The sequence below is a fragment of the Solanum verrucosum genome, unplaced genomic scaffold (assembly GCF_900185275.1).
Source record: "Solanum verrucosum unplaced genomic scaffold, falcon-dt-bn FXZP01000268.1, whole genome shotgun sequence".
Lineage (NCBI taxonomy): Eukaryota > Viridiplantae > Streptophyta > Magnoliopsida > Solanales > Solanaceae > Solanum > Solanum verrucosum.
Genome location: NW_026019957.1, coordinates 1,127,225 through 1,147,566, shown reverse-complemented (window position 1 = coordinate 1,147,566; position 20,342 = coordinate 1,127,225). Strand labels below are relative to the sequence as shown.

Here is a 20,342-nt window from a genome sequence, read left to right as displayed (position 1 = left end):
TTAATATGAACTCGCATCCCCATATCGGTGCTCAATACTACTCCCAAAAATATCCTTAGCTCATATGTTTTAAAACAACTTCTTTCTTTGGTTTGAGATAATTACTCAAAACATAGCTTAAAAGCTCTCTTGGAATCGATGTTCCCTTTTCTTGCTCAAATATGAAAACATTTATAAACTATTTGGGAATACTTAGTTCTCATATATTTTTGAAGAAATGAACTTTAAGTTTTACTCTTTACTCAACTTCAAAGCTTAAGTCTTAAAACAAAGTTTAAACATTTGTAAAAGACTTCTTAAAAATATAGTTCACGCCGAATTATGGACTTGAACGACTCAATGCAAGGTTTTCAATAACCATAGATAGAACTCAATACTTGGAACTCAAGAACTTCAATGATACTACTCATTTCAAGAATGCTCAACTCAAAGTTCATGTGAATTATGAGCATGAACTACTCAACCCAATGGCTCAAAGATACTTCTCATCTCAAGACTGTTCGACTTATAGTATTCATGCGGAATTATGAGCATGAAATATTCAACTCAAGGACTCAAATATACTTCTCAAAAAGGATTAGGAACTCAACACTACAAGGCTTAGAACTCGAATATACCACTTCTCTAAAGGATACTCAACTTACGACGTTCATGCGGAGTTATGGGCATGAAACAACTCGACTCGATGATCTACATAACAATATGGAATTTATGTATACGACTCTTCTCATTCTCTGAATTACTTCCTCAAAACTTAGTTCAAATCGATAGTTGATCTCAAGGATTCACAATTGAACTTAAAGGCTTTCTTGAACTCTACTCTTAACTCTCTCTTGAATGTGAATTATGAATTCAAGAGTTATGTTTCATGGTATGAAGGATCTTGTAATGATAAAGTAGACTCATGAATACATTCTCCTCACTCGTACTCACTTGCTCGAGTGTTGAAACAAGTTATTAGAAATTGTAGAAGACTCTTCAAAAGGACTTAAAGGACTTTCTTAGAATGTTCGAAAGAATTCTCAAAAACTTAACTGTTAACGTTACCTTGAACTTGAATTATGGATTCAAGGTTGTGATTTGTGATAGGAAAAATCTCATGATGTTTAGGATTCATTTTAGATAGCTAAGCATAAGAAAAGATCAGAATTCACTGCTTGGAAGCTAGTCCGCGATGCGGAGACGCATTAAAATAATTGGTCGCGAAATAAATTTTGAGGCAGAGAGGTCCGTGACCTGTCCGCGCCGCGAAGACATCTTTATGAAATGGGTCCACGACGTGGAGCCAAGTGCCAGATTTGCCCGACTTTTTTCTTCTTCGTTTTCTAACCCCAAATCGCCTAAATTCGATTCTTTTGCTCAACTTTTCTTTAGATTCAAATAACCATCACATGTACACAATAATCTAACTCAAAAATACTCTATAAATTGAAACAATAATCTCAAGAACTCCTAAATCTCAGCCCAATTCAAGAACGAAAGAAAATTCATGAATACATAACAAGAACATCAAAGCTTCAACTTTTAGAACGAATTTAAAGCTGAAATTAACATGATTGGCGTGTGGGTGAACAAACCCAACACAATGGAAGCTTACATACCTGAAAGAACCATCTTCTTGCAGCACTTGAAGGAAAATATTGAAAGATGAACCCTAGCCTTAGCGTTTCTTGAATTTCTTGAGTGTATAATTTTTGGAGTGAATGAGAGGGTTTTGATTTGTGAAAACTGATTTTCTATTCGTTTAGGGCAATTTAGATGACCTCCTAAGGGTTTTTTAGGACTAAAATACCCTTAAAGAAATAAATAAAATGAGTTGGGAGTCCGGAATGATTTTTCACCAGGCAGTGAGGTCCGTATTGGCTCCGCGTCGCGGAGATGCTGCCAGGTTTGCGCCTTGTTAGTAAATCAGTCATAACTTTTTACTCAGAGCTCAAAATTAAGCTAACTCGGTGGTGTTGGAAAGAGGACTCAAAAGGCTTTAATTTTCTATCTTGTAGCTCACCTAACTCATCTTTTACTAGGAGTTATGGTCGTTTGAATTTGACCCAAAGCTTAAGAAAAACTAGGAATGACTTGAATGCTTTTCTCTTCAGTTCTTCTTGGAATTCATACTCAAGAAAATTTAAATTCCTTACAAAAATGTCACTCACTACGAAGAACGGTTCGGGTCTTAGTTCAAAAAATTCCTGGGGTGTTACATTATTATTACTATTGTTATTGTTAGTGCTATTGTTGTTGTTGTTGCTATTGTTATTGCTATTGCTATTGCTATTCCTATTTGTTATTGCTATTGTTTTTGCTATTGCTATTGCTATTGCTATTGTTTTTGCTATTGCTATTGCTATTGCTATTGCTATTGCTATTGCTATTGCTATTGCTATTGCTATTGCTATTGCTATTGCTATTGTTATTGCTATTTTTATTTTTATTTTTATTATTATTATTTTATTTTTTAATTATAATTTTTATTATTATTATTATTACTACTACTATTGTTATTGTTATTGCTATTGTTGTTGATGTTGCTGTTGCTATTGCTATTGTTGTTGCTATTGCTATATCTATTTTTTTTTAATTATTATTATTAGGGAAAAGGGTCTGATATACCCCTTAACTTTGTCATTTAGAGCTGATATACCCCTCGTTATAAAAGTGGCTCATATATACCCCTATTGTTATACAAATGACTCACATATACCATTTTCCTCTAACGGAAGTGAAAAAAAATTAGTTTAATTTTTTTAATTATTTTAAAAAAATATAATCCCATATGGGTATATTTAATCCTCCTCAAACATATATTATTTTTTTTTAACTCTCTTTTGTTTCAATGACTAATTTAGATTTATTAATTTGATGGTCAAATTTATTTAAATTTATCTAATATTCTTGTAAAATTTATTATAGATGACCCAATTTTTTTCTTCAAATACAAAAATTAAATTACAATATTTTCGCAAAAATAGTTTTAGATTATAATATAGCCACAAAAAAATAGTTTTAAATTTTTTTCTTTACACTAAGGAATGAAAGAAAAAATAAAATAAGAAAAAGAAACTCAAATAATGATAATCAAAAAGTCAAAAAATAATTTATGTCCGAAAAAAAAATATACCTTGAAATTTTCTAGAAAAATCATATATACCCATAATTTTTTTTTGAAGAAATCAAAAGTCAAAAATATAAATTTAAAACTAATTTTTTCACTTCCGTTAAATGAAGGGTATATGTGAGCTCATTTTGTAACGGTAGGGGTATATGTGAGCCATTTGTATAACGGTAAGGGTATATATGAACCACTTTCGTAACGAGGAGCATATCAGGTTCAAATGACAAAGTTGAGGGGTATATCAGGCCCTTTTCTCTTATTATTATTATTATTACTAATGTTATTGTTATTGCTATTTCTGTTGCTATTGATATTGTTATAGCTATTGCTATTGCTAATGTTATTTTAATTATTATTATTATTTTATTATTATTTTTTAATTATTATTATTATTATTATTGTTAGTATTATTTTTATTTTTATTTTTATTTTTATTTTATTATTATTTCGTATTATTTATTTATTTATTATTATTATTCTTGTTATTATTGTTATTGCTATTCCTATCACTATTTATTTTTTTGGTTTTCCACCCGGTGTCCGGAGCTCCATTTGGCTCTCCGACTATTGCTATTTTTTTTTTTTGGTTGAAAAGAGAAATATTATATATATTAGTTATGCATCCATACAAGTCAAGTGGCAAAAAGTAGTATTGCAACCTACAACTATATCTATATTAGTAGTAGTACATTTATCCGACATAGAACTTGTTAGTTTATTTACAACAAAAGAAATCCCCTTCTTATCTTATTCTATCTTCTTCAAAACGAAATCCAGGGGCTTAGTCCATTCCACAAAAGTTTGCTCCTTAGTGAGTTTTGCGCCTTCCTTTGCTAGTAGGTCGGCCACCTCATTTAATTCCCTTAAGTTATGGCTGATCCGCGGGCTCCACAACTGTTGGAGCAATTCCCTGCATTCAGCTATAATGTTAGAATAAGAGTTATGACCATTTTTAATTATGTCGATGATTTGCGTTGAGTAAGTTACTATTTGGAGTGTGTTGATACACATTTTATTGGCTAATTTGGCTCCCAATAGTAAAGCCATGATCTCTGAATGTAGTGCGTCATTGACATTTATCTTAGCTGCGAAGCCTGCTACCCAATTTCCCAAAATGTCCCTTAAAACTCCCCCTGCTCCTCCACTTTTTGTTACGTAATCAAAGGAGCCATCGATGTTGAGTGTTAGTCCTATCTCGGGAGGTATCCATTTCCTTTTGATCTCCTTGTTTTCTCCTTTCTTTCCTGTTTTATTACATGCCAAGTAATAATATTTCAATGCTTTATCCATTGGCATTTTCGTTGGGATATCAATACTCTTCTTGTTGTGGTAGTTGTGATTTCTAGTTAGCCAAATATTCCACATGTAGAAAGATTGCTATTGCTATTGCCATCATCATCATCATCATCATCATTTTTAATTTTATTATTATTATTATTGCTATTTTGTTGTTGTTGTTGTTGTTGTTGTTATTATTATTATTATTATTATTATTATTATTATTATTATTATTTTATCATTATTTTTTTTAATTATTATTATTATTATATAGATGTTTTTATCTAGCTTTATATTATATATAAACTTTTGTAATAAATTAAGTAATACATTTATAATAAAATAATTGATTTAAAGAAGAAAAAAGGAAAAAAAACCTTTAAAATAAATTAAATAATAAAGATAAAAATATTTAAAATATTTTTAAAAAATTATTATTTTGTAATTGTTATTAGAAGAAGAACAATAAATTAGAGAGGTATGAGTTATGAATAATGACTCCTTGTAAGTTGGCATGTGAGGAGTCTTTGTTGTAAATGTTTCTCCCTTAATATAATATTTATTTGTAATAAATTGAATAATTTACTTTTACAATAAAATAATTAATTTAAATGTGAAAGAAAAGCCAAAAAAGAAGAAAAAAAATAAATGCAAATGGAGATCATAGAGAGGTGCCACATCACCTTGTTTATGAAATATATATATATATATATATATATATATATCAGCAATGCATTTAAATTTAACCATGATCCTCTCTCATCCCCCGCCCCAAACTAGTTTATTTTGTATTTTTGTGCTCCTTTTATACTGACATGACACCTTGCGTGACTGCACTATTATGAGGTGTGTGGGAGCATGATGGCATATTGTCAGCATCAAAAGACCACAAAACACAAATAAATTGTCACAATTTGAGCCTACACTCTGGATGTGGCGGGCACTCGAGAACCATTGTTGGCCCTCAAACGTACCCTCATCCTGGCTGACTACAAGCGGAAAACTAACTCAAGTGTACATAAGTATCATATTGAAAGAAACGTTTAAAAACAGTTTATTGATTCTCAAAATTTCACTGAATATACTGAGTATGAAACATAAGTTTTAAATAACATATTTGAAACTGAAAGACTCTCCAAAATTGTCTATTTATGAAGCCTCTAATGTATACAAGGACTCACTCATAAGTAGACAAGCGGATGAAGTGATCTCAACAGTCTCGTGGTGAGGATCCTAATAACATGTATCTGCATCATTAAAAGATGCAGGTTGAAAGACATCAGTACATTAAATGTACGAGTATGTAATATAGCTGAATAACAAATAACTTAAAGAAAGGACTGCAATAGATAACAATGTACTCAAGCTGAACGTAAAGAAATAAATGAGTTAAATCATTTAAAGTTTTACAAAATACTTTCTCATCTCTGAACTCAACATAATAAGTGATATATAAAAGAGAAAATACATAATTACCCCATTTAACTATAGCACATTTTTTAAAAAGACACTCAAACTTTACAAGGGTCCTAGTACCCCATTGAACAATTTAAAAGTGATATAAATATCTAATTTTTGGGTCAATCTCACTTATAAGAAAGAAGGTGAATGCACACACCAACAACTGCTTGCCACATGTCAATTTTATATAATTTTCTATTCTTTGTTTTTATTTATGTTTTTTTTCTTTCTTTCTTAGTTTTAATTAGATATTTTCATTTTCTTCTTCAATTTTGCTTAACCTCAGCCTTTGGTCTTCTTCGTTGGGTCTTCTTAGCTAACAATCTTGTTGCCACAACACCATTTTCATTTTTTCTATCACCAAATCAAAATTGAAATTGGGAAATTGAATCCGCTGTCAAATTAAAAAAAATTCAAATTAAAATTTCTATTAATTTTTTTTTTGTGATTTTAGTATTGATTTTTGCTCTAAATCAGCATGGGTTGTATTTCGAAAAACATAAATTCTCTCTTCAGGTTCAGATGAGATAATTTTTTGTTGGTTTGAACATGATTTCAGCCCCGTACGTAATTGATCAGAAGTCACTTGAAATGTGATTTTTTCTTCGACGTTGCATCATTTTTCCGGCACTTCTCACCCCTACCGGCCAAGAAGGAGGAGAAAAAAAATCTGAGGATGAAACAATAAATCTTTAATCGTCGCAATCGCAAAGAAAATCAGCTAGTTGTCAATGAAATTTTTTGCCGATGGCCGAACTAAAAATGCATTTTATTGATGGACTGAGACTGTGTTATTCAATTACAATTGAATCTCTGTCAAAATCTAATTTGAATGGAAAAAGAAGAAAAAAAAACCTTGAAGCCATTATCTCCTTCAGTGGACAATGGTGAAGACCGAAGCTTAGGAAGGAGAAGAAAGAAAAAAAAATAACACTAAAATAAAAGATTATTTATATATTTAATAAAAAATATTGCAAAAAAAAAAAGTTTAATCAAACTTATTTTAGTTTTCACACTCTTCAGGTGAGTGTTATACACTCTCTGTATTAAATGTCAAAAAAGGGTTCAATAATTTCACTTTAAACTAGTTTAGGGGTGTATTAAGACCCCCACAAAGTTTAAGTGTCTTTTTAAAAAAAGATTCATAGTTTAAGGGGGTTTCTATGTATTTTCGCTATATAAAAATACATTTTAACTCTATTGGGAGATTCTCTAACCGACAACCATCACTATGAGTTACGTGATGATACAACGTCTCGCCCACGCTGTCAGAACTGTCATATACCTTATCAGGATATAGAACATCTCAACTAAGTGGATCCACTAAGCTATGTTTAAAAGCAATAAAGAATCATCTAAAAAGTATGATCCTTTACCCATGTTGGCATACATGGTTTATGCGGATTTTGAGTTGTTTGAACTCATCCCCATATCGGAGCTCAATACTACTCCCAATAATATATATAACTTATGCTCATATGTTTAAAAACATAATTCTTCCTCTGGTTTGAGATAATTGTTCAAACTGCCCTCTTAAAAGAGGTAACTGCTCTTGAAATATCTTTTGAACTTATAACTCATTTAGAAATCAAAGTTTCTCTTTTATCATTGTAAAAACAAATACATTTGGGAATACTTAGTTCCCTTATACTCTTGCTCAATTCAAACTTAAAAACTCTTTCTCAAAAATATATCAAAAATCATATTGTGATATGATCATTAATGATATATCTTGATACCATACTGCTTAAACATTGATGGCATACTCGACAGTCATACTAATCATGTTTTTAAAAGATCTTTCTCAAAACTCATCTATACTTTCTCAAAAACTCAATCTAAAACTCAAATGTTAGCTTTAAAAAGCTTCTCAAAATTTATAACTCAATTCATAGGGTTCATGTAGAATTATGGACATGAATGACTCAACTCAGGGGTCTTAAAAGTAATATGGAAACTCAATACTCAGAACTCAAGAACGCAAGAACTCAAGGACTCAAGAACTCGGAACTCAAGACTCAATGATACTAGTCATGTCAAGAATACTCAATTCATATGGTTCATGTTGAAATATAGACATGAACGAATCAACCCAAGAATATCAATACATAACATATAGAAATTCAATAATTAGGAATAAAATTTCAAAAAGAAACATGAACTCAAGAATTCAAATCGCATCTCAAGAATACTCAAATCTAGGGATAGAATTCTAGATTATTCATTTACTGATTTGAAAGCAGATGTAGGGCGTCAGGACGAACTAGTCCAACACTATGATAGCCTTACATACCTAGAAGAATAAGAATCTTGAAAAAGAACTTCATTAGAAACCTTGAAACCCTAGCTTGAAGGTAAACAATCAAGAAAACCTTTCTTGAGATTCTTGAATTAGTTTCTTGAAATTTCTTTGGCCAAGAATTATGATTTTCATTAGTGATTCATAATTGTATGGAGGAATTTGAGTCGGAAAGGATGGAAATTTTGGAGAAAGACTTACCTTGAAGAAGAATCTTGAAAAAAGATTGAAAGAATTTTGAATGTAGTCTTCTACTTTGATTTTTTTTTTTCCTTAGAGTTTTGCCTTAGGGTTTGAGAGAGAAGAGAATGATGAATTAAGAGATGAAAAATTAATTTTTTGGGTCTTTCATTAGTCAAGAAATTTGTTTAGGGTTTTCTTAGAGGTAAAAAGACAAAAACGACCCTTTTTAATGTTTTCCCGCCGGCTAATTCGTCACTTCACTGTATCAGGTTACTAAAATGGTCATAAGTTTTTACTCAAAACTTGGATTATTGCGAATTGGCGGCGTTGGAAAGAAGATTCAAATACCTTTAATTAGATAGGTTATGGGTCACGTAACTCTTTATATTCTAAGAGATATGGTTGTTTGAAGTTGATCCAAAGAGAATCTTAATCGGTAAGGAAACTTTCAACTCAACTTTGTGTTGGGAGTTTTTTAGCAACCTTAATCGATATCCAAAATCATTCCTACACAAAATAATTTACCTTTACATAGATGAGCAATTTAAGAATAACCCGATAAGACCTTTTATGCAAATAATTAAAGAATAGTTCGGGTCTCATCTTAGAAATTTTTGGAGTGTTACATAAATGATTTGGGGGGGGGGGGGGGATAATAGGATCCTAGTTAAGTTTAGGTGTATCGCTGAAATTTCAGATATAGTTCGAGAGGGTATTTGTCATGACCCCAACTATCGTGGGTGACATCCACACTAAACCACCTGGTGGGAGAATCAAAGACTGACTCCAAACCAACCTAACACCATTTATATAAGAGAAGTTCATCGTATAAAAGAAGTGTGAATAGTTTAGTCAACTAAAGGATTGCGTCCCCATAAACTCAATCCAATAGTCTAAAAATAGTCAACGCGAAAAAACAACCCCTTAGAACTGAAAGTCATCATACCAAAACTCTAAACAGTAAAAAATGGGGATGTGACCCCGACTACTAATATAAATCTAAGGTTTAATGTCTATGTCCGAAAAGATGGGCAGAAAAAAAATGCAGAAGAACCCATGGCAACCTGGAAGATGTAACTCAATCTTGCATTCAAAATCAAGTGTCTCTTAACTGAGGTCTTGGATCAGCCGCTGGAAGATGTCATGTACTCAACAAGAAAAAGAATAGGTGCAATATCAATACACAAACCATAGTGCACCGGTAGGATCACACGACTGGTCCAAGATATGAATGCAAATAGTTCACTACAATACAATAACTGTTTTAACAATTTAATTCTAATTTTTCACATGACATGTTTAAGACATAAGATTAAATGACAAGATTATATTTTTAATTAATTTAAAATCACAAGATTCAAAAGTTCTCTTTACTTTGTTAAACTTCATGTCAAGTCAAAACGAGATAAATATATATATAAAAATTCCTGAGATCGCCATTGCATGATATTATTATACCCGTTTGAATATTAGGTGGACTTTCATAATATCATAAGACAAAAAGAAGAAAAAAAACCATGGAAGAGGGAACTACAAAATGCATTCATATTCATATGATTAGAGAAACTCCCATCTAACATAACAATATTACATAAGGAATTTTATAGGTGTCGATAGTGTCTTCTAGATCGACATGCATTTTAAATACATTATTCATACATAAACTATGAATCCGCCATAATAATAACTTTAAAACATGCACTTATACTATGCACACACCCAGAGGCGGATTTATACATTAACAGTCTTGAGTTCACAAGTTCAATAATTTTTGCTCAGATTCTGTATATGGATTAAGAAATACCCAAAATATTTAGAGTTATTTAGCTCATATGAACTTAATTATTAATATTACTATCATATATTAATATAGCTTAAAATTCCTATAGAAACTCATAAAATTCAAATTCTGAATTCACCTGTATACGTACCTTAGTCATATTTTTCATAGATTTTGATGTGATAACCATTTGGAAATTGTAAGCCTGGAGATCGTACTATATCTCCTCCTTTGACTGTTTCCCACTTGAATTTTTTAACATCCAAATTTAATTTAAGGATAGTTTCTTAATTAGTGATGCATAATTAGTAAATGGGAAAATGCATAAATTCCCTCCTAAACTTCTCACGAAAAGTCAGTTACACGCTTATACTATTGTGACGACCTATTACACACCTGAATTACTTAAAAGTGAATTTATTTCAACCCTGACGCACATACAACCAATCACATGATCAGAAAGTGTTTCACACTCGCCCCACGTCATCACCATGTCATTGTCACATCAATAATTACGTCAGATTTAAAAAAAATCCATGTCACCCAATTTCTTCTTCTTCCCTATACACCATCAAACCTTCCATTAAATCACTATCATTGTTGCTACTATCATCAAATTCACTTCTCCACCACCATAGATTTCACCACCCATAATCAAATTCACCACCGGAATCTTCCCACAACCATTGTCATCATAAAAATTGATAACAAACATCATAAATTTAACTAAATTCACCATCAGAACCATCACTATCATTGAAATTCATCAGAATCATAACCATAAATTCACCATCCACATCAAAATTACGAGTTTCATTGTCATTATCAAATTAAAAGTCATATCACCACTAATTTTTCACCCATCACCAAACCCACCACAAAAAATTATCACAATATACAAATTTCATTCAAGCTCAAAGAGGAGAATAGTGAAAACTTGCAATATTTATTTGCAAAGATTTTAGTCAGACAATTGAAAAACTAATGCTCGATTTACTATTACTGATTTTGAAGAAAATCTAGAGAGAATTTTTCTGAGAGAGAAGAAAGATCTATCAACATACATTAAAAATTGAATTTTGTGCAAAAACCCAGAAACTTTTTACACAAAAAAAAAAAAAAGATCCGAAAAATTTCTTATTTCAAATGCTCACAATCAACAAAAAAACACAAAAATAAATTGAATAATCCGTTTTTGACTTGACGAATTTGATGTGTGAATAGTAAGGATTGACCAATTTTAGATGTCTCACCGGAAATTTTTTCGAACAGTGAACCTAATTAATTGAACGACTTCGCGATCTATGCGATGAATTTCTATCCCGCAATGTTGTTTTCTATTTTTCTCTTGGAAATTTATCATGAAAAAATAAATTATTTTTCACATTAGCTATAGCAAAAAGAGTATTTGTGATAAGAAAGAAATGAAGGAAGAAGAAAGGTAGGGTAACGTGAAGGAGAAGGGTGGGGGTGGGAAAAATTGCCTTCTATTTTACTCTAACACGCCTTTTTTATTTTTTATTTAATCTTATTTTCATGTCAGCTTTGAGGGTGGTATTAAATTCACTTTTGAGTAGTATAAGTGTGTAATAGGTCGCCTCAAAAGTTTAAGCATGTAACTGACTTTTCGGTACAACTTCAGGGATTAATTTATGTCTCTTTCTTAGTAAATTAAGAAAATATGACTAAAGTTCAGACATTTCTGCTATTATGTATAAATTTTTGTTATATCTGAACTTCAAGTAATTTGGATATAAAATATATTTGAAGTTTCATATGGCTGAACTTCAAACATTTTCGACAAAAGTGGTTGAACCTTTTAGCCCTTGTACTTGGGGGGAAAATACGTAGCTTTAAGCATAAATAACTGAATGAACACCCTATCTCTACATTTATATTTTGTCAATATTAACTTCAGACATCATATATCTGAAGATTCAAACAAAAAAAAAATGTTAACTTAAATAGTGAAACCAAAATCAAATATTTATGTAACACTTACTTGTACTTAGTCACAAAGCAATGGAGAAAGACAGCCATTTGCACCTTAGCAAAGTCTGCTCCAATACAATATCTTATGCCACCTCCAAATGCCATAAAATTTCTAGTTGCTCCATTTAGCTTTATTCCCTGTTAGCAATTTCAACAAATCTGAGAAAAATCGAATTATAATATAATTTTCCGACAAAGGACTCACCTCCCATCTCCATGGATTGAATTGAAGTGAATCTTCATATTTGGCAGGATTTAAGTGCACAGCTTGAGAATACACCATAATTGCCCAACCAGCTGGAATGGTATATCCTGCATCTCACAAACGTTTATTATATATAGTAATTTATTTTATTCTAATAATAATATAATGAGTTTTTTACATGATTAATATAATTTAACATGTTCTTAAATCGGAGAAGGGTCTAAAATACCCCTAAAGTATTTGAATTGGTATAAAACTACGCTCCATCCACCTATAGGCCCTAAAATACCCCTGACGTCCACCTTTCGGCTCAAATATACTCTTGCTATTAATCCTTTGACTCATAGTTACCCTTATTTTTAATAGCTCCCTTAAAGTAAAATTATTAAATATTTATTTATTGTATTGCTTAATGTGATTGGTCCAAATTTAAACCCTTCTCAAATAAATAATAAAAATGATATTTTAAAAAATTCATTTTTCTATAAAACCACTTATGATTCATATTTTGACTCGATACACTTGAAAATAATATTGAAAAAACATTTAATTTCATGATATTTTTCTATTGGCCTATTTTAAATCAACCCCAATTTATTATAACGTAACCCAATTTATAAATGAGGATCCAACTAAAATCCATACTTACCCCCACTGATTGTTCATCTAAAAAAATTATTACTTTCATTAATATAAAATTTTCTCTCAATTATCCAAATGTCTTCTTCATTTTCTCTTTTATTCCTTTTTTTTAATCTCTTATTCTTAATTAGGATATCCGGGACTAAACTTGAAATGAACTCACATATTTATATTCTTTTAATTAGTATTATTGTCATGATGGGATGAGGGTGGGGATAAGAGAAATGATTATTTTTATTCTTTTATTTTTGATTTTGGGTACACACAAAAGAAAAATATAATATTTGTACATATTTGCTTAATTAAGTCATCTTTTATTGAACTAATTATTTCTATATAAATGCATCATTATATTCCTCCTTTTTCTCTCTCTCATGTTTGTCATAAATTTAATTAAAAAAAATTAAAATGGAAGAGATAGGAAGTGAAGGGACGGGGAGGGAGTAGTGTAGAGAGTAGATGTCTAACCTTTTTACAATTTTAAATTTACTATGAAGTTCAAAATCAAGTCAATCATGTGAGCTTATATATTAAGTAATTTCAAATTATTTTAACGGAAAGAGCCTAAAATGCCCTTAAACTATGAGATTTGGTACAATATTGCCCTTCATCCACCTAATGAGTATGATCTGTTAGACATCAGGGTATTTTTGAGCCGAAAGGTGGACGTCAGATTTATTTTAGGGCCGATAGGTGAATGGAGGGTAATTTGTACCAATTCAAATACTTGAGGGGTATTTTAGGCCCTTCTCCGATTCTTAAACGTTATCTTTAACTATCTTTAATGTGACTTACTGATAATATTTCTTTTATATATTCAGTGTATAGAAGTAAGTGTGGTAACATGAGTTTTCATGTTTGGACTGATTAATAACCTGTTAATTTCTGGATCACTCTCACAAATACTTTTATTTGAGAGTAGTCTTTAGTTTTTGTACAATTCTTCTTCTATATTTAGTTATCACTCTATTGACTTAGACTGGGATGCTTGTTCGACTATGTTGGGTATATAGTAAGAACTAATGGGATATGGAGGGAAGATGAAAGGAGAAAATATGAAGTGTTCTCTTATGCTTTAATTAGTAAAAAGCAATTCTCCCTCATTGGTGGTGGAAAGAAAAGTTCAAGTGTTTAAATAAGGAAACACTTCTACTAGTTGTTAAAAGTTGGAAAGAGGGACCCCTCACGCTATTGTCGCTCGGCTACAACTTTGGCTAGATTATTTTTTGGACAAAGTTTTTAATTACTTAATTAATTTTAATTAAGTAATGTCCTAATCGATTTTAATTATTTAATTAATTAACCAAAATGACCCAATCCAACTCGACTCGTGTTTTAAAATGTCTTTCCCGTTTTATTTGAAATTTCCACTGTTTGAAATGACTGTTCTGAAAGGTGTAACTTTCAAGAACCGTCATGACTGTTCTGGAAGGTTGCAAACTTTCATGAACGGTCGTGTGGTTTCTGAAAAGTTGCAAACTTTCGGAAATAGTACTTCTTGTCTATAAATACCTGTGATTATGTAGACTTTTCACTTACGAAATTTCTGAACTTCTTCTTCTTCTTTTGTACAATTGAATTATTCGTATACTTTACTCCCGTTGAGTGGCTCGTCGACACCATTGTTTTTTGTATCAATACATTGGTGAATAGAATTGTTCTATCTTGAAAGGATTTATTCCTTTAAACCTCAGATACTAGAGGGGAAAAAATTCTTAAGGAGACACTGTGCATTCAGTGCTCGATTTTCCTTCCCTTTTGTCTCATACAATATACAGTTATTAATTTCCATTTTTTATTATATGATTTAAACTTTGTTGTTTATTTCTGCAAAGTTATTGTTATCATTAGTATTGTTTTTTTAATACATGTAGCATAACAGACTAAGCAATATCATCATCACTATCATAGGGGGATGACTAAATAAAATATAAATTGAGTTTCCTTAGTTGGGCCGAGTCTATATAAGCCGGGTCTGGAGGGGTAAAAATATGGAAGAGGTTATTTTTCAAAAATGCGTGGCATTTTTGGCATTAAAAATCGTTTTAGAATTATTTTTTTTAGTTCAGTAAATATGCACAATTTATTAGACAGTGAATATATATATGCATCATTTGTTAGACAAAAATGGTATATATGTGTCATTTTTTTTAATGAGGGTATGTCTCCCTTGAATAAGGAGTGCTTTACACCTTCCTCTCGGTTAACACCTTTTGACACCTCTATAAATTAAATCCTTATTATATTAAGATATGTCTCCCTTGAGTAGATCTTGATTTCTTGTTCACAATAACTAAGTGGTAATGAATTTTAATGTCTTTTAATTACATACCTTTGAAGTTGATGTCTTTAAGTGCTTTCCTGAAAATCAAAGGAGCAATATTTGCCAATCTGACTGTTTCATTGATAAACTACATTTTTTTAATGAAATTAATTAATTTATGATAATTTATTTAGACTTGGAAGGGACAATATTATAATTTAGATTAAATATACCTGAAATGTGAACTTCATTGATTTATACTCTTTCCATGTAAGTCCATAAGATGCATTTTCCCTTCTTCTAATTATTGCCTCATGTTCCTCCTGAAAAACATTTGAGGAGTGTTTGATTGTTGTTTAGAGAAATTATTGTAAAACTTGATATCGTTATTATAAAAAGTTCAAATTCTGAATCCGACTTTGTCAAGTAAGTGCATATGTTGTTCAATTGATGAAGAAGATTATGGTTTCACTTACTGTTAATTCTTTCAAAGCCTTTGGATGTTCATGAAGAAATTTAATAGCCAAAGTTATAGCCAAAGAGGTTGTCTCAAAGCTAGCAAAGAGCAACAGAAACATCAAATCCAAAGCTATTGCCTCAGTGAGAATTGTGTCTTTACTTTGAAGTTCTTCTAATACATAATCAAAGAAGTCACTTTGTTCTTTTCTTGGTTGTGATTTCCTTTCCTCTAGCATTCTCTTGAGCATCTTCATTATCTTCTTTCTTCCCTAATGAACACCTTCAACAGTTAGTTCAATCATGACTTGTATAAATTTAGTCAAACATTATTATAACAGTATTATTTTGTCTATATTTTTGGATGTTATAATGAAATACTATAGAGAATATATAATATAAATACTGATAAAGTAAAGAACTTTTATGCGATCACTTTATTTTTAACTTTTATAGTAGGTAATTCATTTTATTTTTCAGGTTACTGATTACTTTTTATTAGAGATTATATGTAATTATTATGATATTATTAGTGTATAGAAATCAAACTCAGAAATTCCTGTAAACACTTGTGATAGGCCGTTCCAGGAAAGCATAAAGGGAAGGAAATTAATCCCTTTATAAAAGCGGTAAAATTTTCACACACATTCTCTGTAGAGTTCTCAGAATCATAGCTGATAAGTTTCTTTCCAGTTAGATCAAATATCATCTGAAAAAATATAAAATATTTTGCTTTCAATCCAAATATCATTTGCAAACAAAATACAAACTCTTTGAGACATATTATGCCGGAAAGATACTAAGCATATTAGTTTCTCTTTCAATATTATTATTATTGGCTTAAGTCATCGACGATCCTTTAAAGTTGTCTGCATAATTCACTTAGATATCTCAACTAAGACTAGTACTTATTGAACACCTTTAACTATTCAAAAATTATTCCTATTAGACATTTTTTTATAATAGCCAAAAAATATGAAGAGGTTTGCGCTGACATGGCAACCTGACTAATTAAAAAAATAACACATGGCATTGGGGCCCTAAAATAATAGAAAAAATATATTTTTTTGATTAAAATTATTTCAAACACATTTTATATCTATTTTTTTTAAGAAAATAAAAAAATGAAAATATCAATATATTCTACCAGCCCCACCCCTACCCAACCTCCTCCCAGCCCCCTTTGATCTTCATCTTCTTTTCTAAATACATTCTTTCCCAAATCACAAAATTCAATTTCTTTTTAAATAACTTGAAGATTAACCTTTTAAAAAAAACATATTTTCATACTAGATACGTCATAGAGAAAGAATGGTATAAGAGTAAAGGAGAAAGGGAATTGACCAGTGGATACTCATTTTAGATTGATGACAAAAAGAAATTGATAGCTCAAAATTAATTCTACCGAATTTTTGTATATCATTTTTGATGAATTTAGTGGATTTACATTTTAATTTGAATTGTAATATTTGTTCTAAAATAGTGATAGACGAATATCGGCCCGCTAACCTTTTTTTTCTCTGATGCATAAAAATCATTTATCTTCTTTCTTCTTTTTTCATACATTCAATAAGTTGATTCAGATTTGAAAGGAAAAAGATAAAACAAAAAAATATTAAAAAACAGTGTTGGAGCTAAAATGGAGAAAACTTGGAAACTAATAAAGATGAAGAAGATGACTAGTGGGGGGTGGGGTAATTTTTTTTAAAAAAAAAAAAAACGTATCAATGAAAGAAGGAAAAAAATTTATATTAATTATAGTGCCAAGTGTTAATAAAAGAAGAAAAATGTATTTTTTTTTTAAAAAAAATACTATTCGAAGTTGTGCTCCATGAAAGTACAGAACACTATTTTTGTCATATCAGCGTTTTGTATTTAATAGGTACATGTTTTGCACAATTTAGGTGTGCAATAGGTACAAGTTCTAGTTGAGGTGTCTAAGTGAATTATGCGGACAATTTTAAGGGGTTGTTGATGACTTAAGCCTATTATTATTAGTCTCTTAGAGCCCGTTTGGTTTAGCTTTTTAAAAGTAGTTTTTAAAAGTCAAACTTAAGTAACTTTAAGTTAAAAAGTGAAAAATAGGTGTATCCACTTTTAATAACTTTTTTAAAGTTATTTTATATTTATTTTAAGTTATTTTTAACTTTGTCAAACACTCTCAAAAGTTAAAAATAACTTAAAAGTAAATTTAACCAACTTTTAAGTCAATCCAAACAAGCTCTTACTATTTTAGTCTTGTATTTATTATTAATGCGAAACATATATTAAGTTATTTTGTTTTTAACATATATATAACGTTTGTTTCCGATTTACTAAATTATGTCAAGCCTATGAACTCGTGCTTAGATCAATGTGTTCCAATTAATTGTGTGGTGTCTGTGCATGTAGTTTAAGAAAGAAGGAAATACTTCAGAAACTTATAGTCTCAAATAAATTATAGACATTTGTGTGACTATAAGTCATCTTATTAAGTATAAAATGAGAAATTTAAAGTTTTTTTTTTTTTTTGGTTTACCACCCCGTGTCCGGAGTCCACATTGGAGCTCCGACTAAATCTGAATCACGCACTGCAGGGCTCATTCGGGGGTGGCGCTCCCAACAGGATTTTCTCCATACCCAGGGCTCGAACCTGAGACCTCTGTTAAGGGTGAAACACTCCCACCCGTGCACCACAACTCATGTTGATAGAAATTTAAAGTTAAATCATATCTACATAAAGAAGTTTGACATCCTTTTTGAGAAAGATTAAAAAAAAAAGTATGATAAATACATTGTGAAGCCGCAATTAGACCTTTGTTCTAATTGGACATAATACATAAACATAACCCTTAGCTTGACCTCAGCTGGAAACTATGACCTTTAACTTTGGGTGTGCACAAATAGGTAATTAAACTTGTATAAAATTGAACAAATAGACACATTCGGCCGACATGGCAATTTTGTGTCCTACACGTGGTGTCCGATGTATATTATGTCATGTAGGACATATGTGTCTACTTGTTTAATTTTATACAAATTTAAGTGTCTACTTGTGCACACTCAAAGTTGGAGGGCATAGTTGTCCGTTGAATCCAAGTTAAGGGTCATGTTTATGTATTATGTCTTCTAATTATGTGATGGTGACTGAGCATGCAGTTTAACAAACAAAAAAAGACTTTTGAAATTTGTTGTCTAAAATAAGCCATAGATATTTGTGTGTCTATAAATCATCTCATCAAATGTAGAATGAGACGTTCAAAATTAAATTGTTTCTGTATTTACAAAAAAAAATAAAAGCATAATACATAAATATGTCTTTTTACTTCGCCTCAGTTGGTATCAATGCCCTTCAACTTTGGGTGTACACAAGTAAGCATTTAAACTTGTATAAAATTAAATAAGTAAACACATGTCTCCTACGTGACATAGTACACGTAGGACACCACTTATGATGTCTCATAGGATATGAATGACACCACTTATGATGCCTAATAAGAAGTGAATTGCCACATAGGACGACAAGTAGGGCGTGTGTGTCTACTAGTTCAATTCTATAGATGTCTAAGTGACTACTGGTGCACACCCAAGGTTGGAGGGCATAAATGAAAGATGAAGCTAATTTAAAGAGCATGTTTATATATTATGCCAAAAATAAAGTATGTCATTCTATTAAACAAATTAAAAAAGAAAATATGACACATAAATTGATCAGATAAAGAGAGTATATAGAGATCAATCCCGAATCAGTGAAGTTCCCATCTTTTTTACTCCTTGATGATTCGAACTCACAATTTTAGGATTTGAGGTGGACGTTGATTGTCATATGAGCACGTCTCTCTTGTCATCAAACATCTCTATAATGACGACATTTGTTGAAATATTTTTGACAGCTATAACAAAATGTTATTGTAAAGAACATAATGATAATATTAACGTTTAATTAGTTATTTTACCTTTGCATCCTCTCCTTCACAAAGGGAGAAATATCAAATGATGTATTTGGTGCAAAGAATTGAATAGTCTTACCAAGTAATGGCCAACCCATTGAACCTGGTGGGAGTTTTCCATTGCTTTTAGGGTTCCTCCAGTAATGTATAATAACTATAACAACTAAAGATCCAATAATATAAATACCAAGTGACAACATTTTCTTGATAATATATTGTGTGTAAATTAAAGATATGAAAATGTGGTGGTTTATATAATTAGAAGAAATGGGAAACTATAAATAGGCAGTGGAATAATGTAGTCCAGATCCAAAATAATATATTTTATCCTCTGTTAAATGTTTGGTGTATTATTTGTACATTTGTTTGTGGGGTTGTTCATGATTATGATTAAAAATCAAATTGAGACGTTTTTTTTTTTTTTTAAAGTTGAAGTCATAATTCTCTATTATATGAGTATATATGTAAGTTGAAGTCGACCAAATTATAATTATCTATTTACCGCACTATTAAATGTCAAAATCGATATTTAAAATATCAAATCATATTAAATTTATTTTATATAATAATAAAATTACTATTTTTAAAAATAAAAAATTAAAATTAATGAACCAAAATTTTCATTCCGTAAAATACCCACACCCCTAGTGTTGGCTATAGCCGACTAATTTAGTAAGTTCAAAAGTAAACTCATTTTATTGTTGACTTTGTTACCATTCATGTCTATTAATTTTTTTTTAAA

General features: G+C 30.5%; 3 protein-coding genes and 1 pseudogene across 3 annotated transcripts in view; 1 reads left to right on the top strand and 3 right to left on the bottom strand.

Annotated features, from left to right (window-relative positions):
- The window catches only part of LOC125814457 (cytochrome P450 87A3-like), a 54,832-nt gene extending 35,013 nt beyond the window's left edge, over positions 1-19,819 (bottom strand). The window contains exon 1 of the mRNA XM_049493903.1: positions 19,704-19,819. Coding sequence (XP_049349860.1) covers positions 19,704-19,800 — 97 coding nt within the window. The 5' untranslated portion in view covers positions 19,801-19,819. The remainder of the gene's footprint in view (positions 1-19,703) is intronic.
- The window catches only part of LOC125814458 (cytochrome P450 87A3-like), a 145,993-nt gene that overhangs the window by 54,514 nt on the left and 71,137 nt on the right, over positions 1-20,342 (bottom strand). The gene's annotated exons all lie outside the window — the stretch shown is intronic.
- The window catches only part of LOC125814483 (NADH dehydrogenase [ubiquinone] 1 alpha subcomplex subunit 6-like), a 520,085-nt gene that overhangs the window by 467,811 nt on the left and 31,932 nt on the right, over positions 1-20,342 (top strand). The window lies entirely within an intron of this gene.
- Positions 10,266-16,380, bottom strand: LOC125814601 (cytochrome P450 87A3-like; annotated as a pseudogene).